Raw genomic sequence first — 1,616 nt, 5'->3', positions numbered from 1 at the left:
GCAAATTAATAGTAATTAACCAAGAACAACAATTACTAACATAAACTTTGCAAGCATATACAATAATGAGAACATACATGACCAAAAGAAAAATATAATGCTGATAAATCATGAATTATGAGCAGTGTCCACTTCAAGCAACTGAGCCACAGTTCTCATTGTTGGTCTGGATTGAGGATTTGTTTGTAAACAAGAAAGACTAAGATCAGCAATTAATGCTAATTCCTTAAGAACATGTTTATCATGATTAGGAGGTAAGAGTCTTGGGTCCAAAATATCTTTGAAGTTTATACTTTGGTTAGTTGTAGTCTGTATATAAGAAACAAGATCACCAGGGTGCCTTCCACTTAGAATCTCCAAAGTCAAAACCCCAAAACTAAACACATCACATTTCTCTGTCACTGCCATTGTGTAAGCAAGTTCTGTAATAATAGTTTACACCAAAAGAATGAATATATATTAGCCAATTGCAAATAACTGAAAGAAGACACATAGTTGTACTATGATCTAACATAGAATATTTCTAAAATCTTTGCTGTTATCAATATATTTCAAATGAGATTCAACTGCTTCTAATTAACGATTTAAATTTTTTAGATAAATAGTTGAGTAATACTCACATCAGTTTCAAATAATTTTTTAGTCGTATATTTAATTAGGATTTATCTAACATGCGGGCTAAAGTTATCAATTAAAAAAGTTTTTATAGAAAATGATGTAAAATTTAAATTTTCAATACATTTGTTGTGTATTTATTAAAGTAAATTATTTAAAACTTTCTATTACTAGCAACCTTAACTTGTGCGGTTAAAACAAAAATTAGCTAAATCCATTTAATTATTACTAAAGTTGAGACTAAAAAAAATGTATAAACCAATGCTTTTATAGATTTTGTCGTGGAGTTAATAGTCAATTTCATCTTTGAAAGTGTCCTCGATCTATATTTTTGTCTCCAAGAAAGTCAAAATTAATAAAAAACGTCCTCGAAAGATACCTTAATTGATCACGTTCGTCCTTCCGTCATCTTGGTAAGCGGCCGTTTGCCATATCACCTACCAAGATGACGGAAGGACAAACGTGATCAACTAAAGTATCTTTCGAGGACGTTTTTAATTAATTTTGATTTTCGGGAACGAAAATGGAAATCGACGAAATTGACTATTAACTCTTTTGTCGTGGTTTATAACTATAGCTTTCATACCAATTTATTAGATTAGAATAAAAAAATATAATTATTTAAATTAAAATTAATCAATTTTTTTTATGATTTAATTTAAATCACCCAAACAAAACAAAAAGTATGTAAAGTAATCCTCCACAAAGTTTAATCAACAAATCAGTTCCTAACTTTTTTTTTGATAAACAAATCAATCATCACGTCAAATTTTGACAAAAAGTTAAACAAATTAATTAAACTATATTGTTATTTAACGAAGACATAATTTTTGAAAAGTTTTAAAATTTTCAGGTCGTTAACTTCGTATAGAAAAACAACTAAGAATAGATTAGATCATTTTAAATTTTTTTTTAATTGTTTGATAAAGTATGATTTTTTATTATTTAATATTTTTTTATATATTTTTTTGAGTTTTATTTAAAAAATATAAAATAAGAAA

At 26.6% G+C, this 1,616-nt stretch overlaps 1 protein-coding gene across 1 annotated transcript in view; it reads right to left on the bottom strand.

Annotated features, from left to right (window-relative positions):
• The window catches only part of LOC107632555 (MDIS1-interacting receptor like kinase 2-like), a 4,807-nt gene continuing 3,221 nt past the window's right edge, over positions 31-1,616 (bottom strand). The window contains exon 2 of the mRNA XM_016336224.2: positions 31-422. Within this exon, the coding sequence (XP_016191710.1) occupies positions 109-422 (314 nt within the window). The 3' untranslated portion in view covers positions 31-108. The remainder of the gene's footprint in view (positions 423-1,616) is intronic.

The sequence above is a fragment of the Arachis ipaensis genome, chromosome B03, assembly GCF_000816755.2.
Source record: "Arachis ipaensis cultivar K30076 chromosome B03, Araip1.1, whole genome shotgun sequence".
Lineage (NCBI taxonomy): Eukaryota > Viridiplantae > Streptophyta > Magnoliopsida > Fabales > Fabaceae > Arachis > Arachis ipaensis.
The sequence above is the reverse complement of the archived record's forward strand: the minus strand, read 5'-3'. Positions and strand labels throughout refer to the sequence as shown.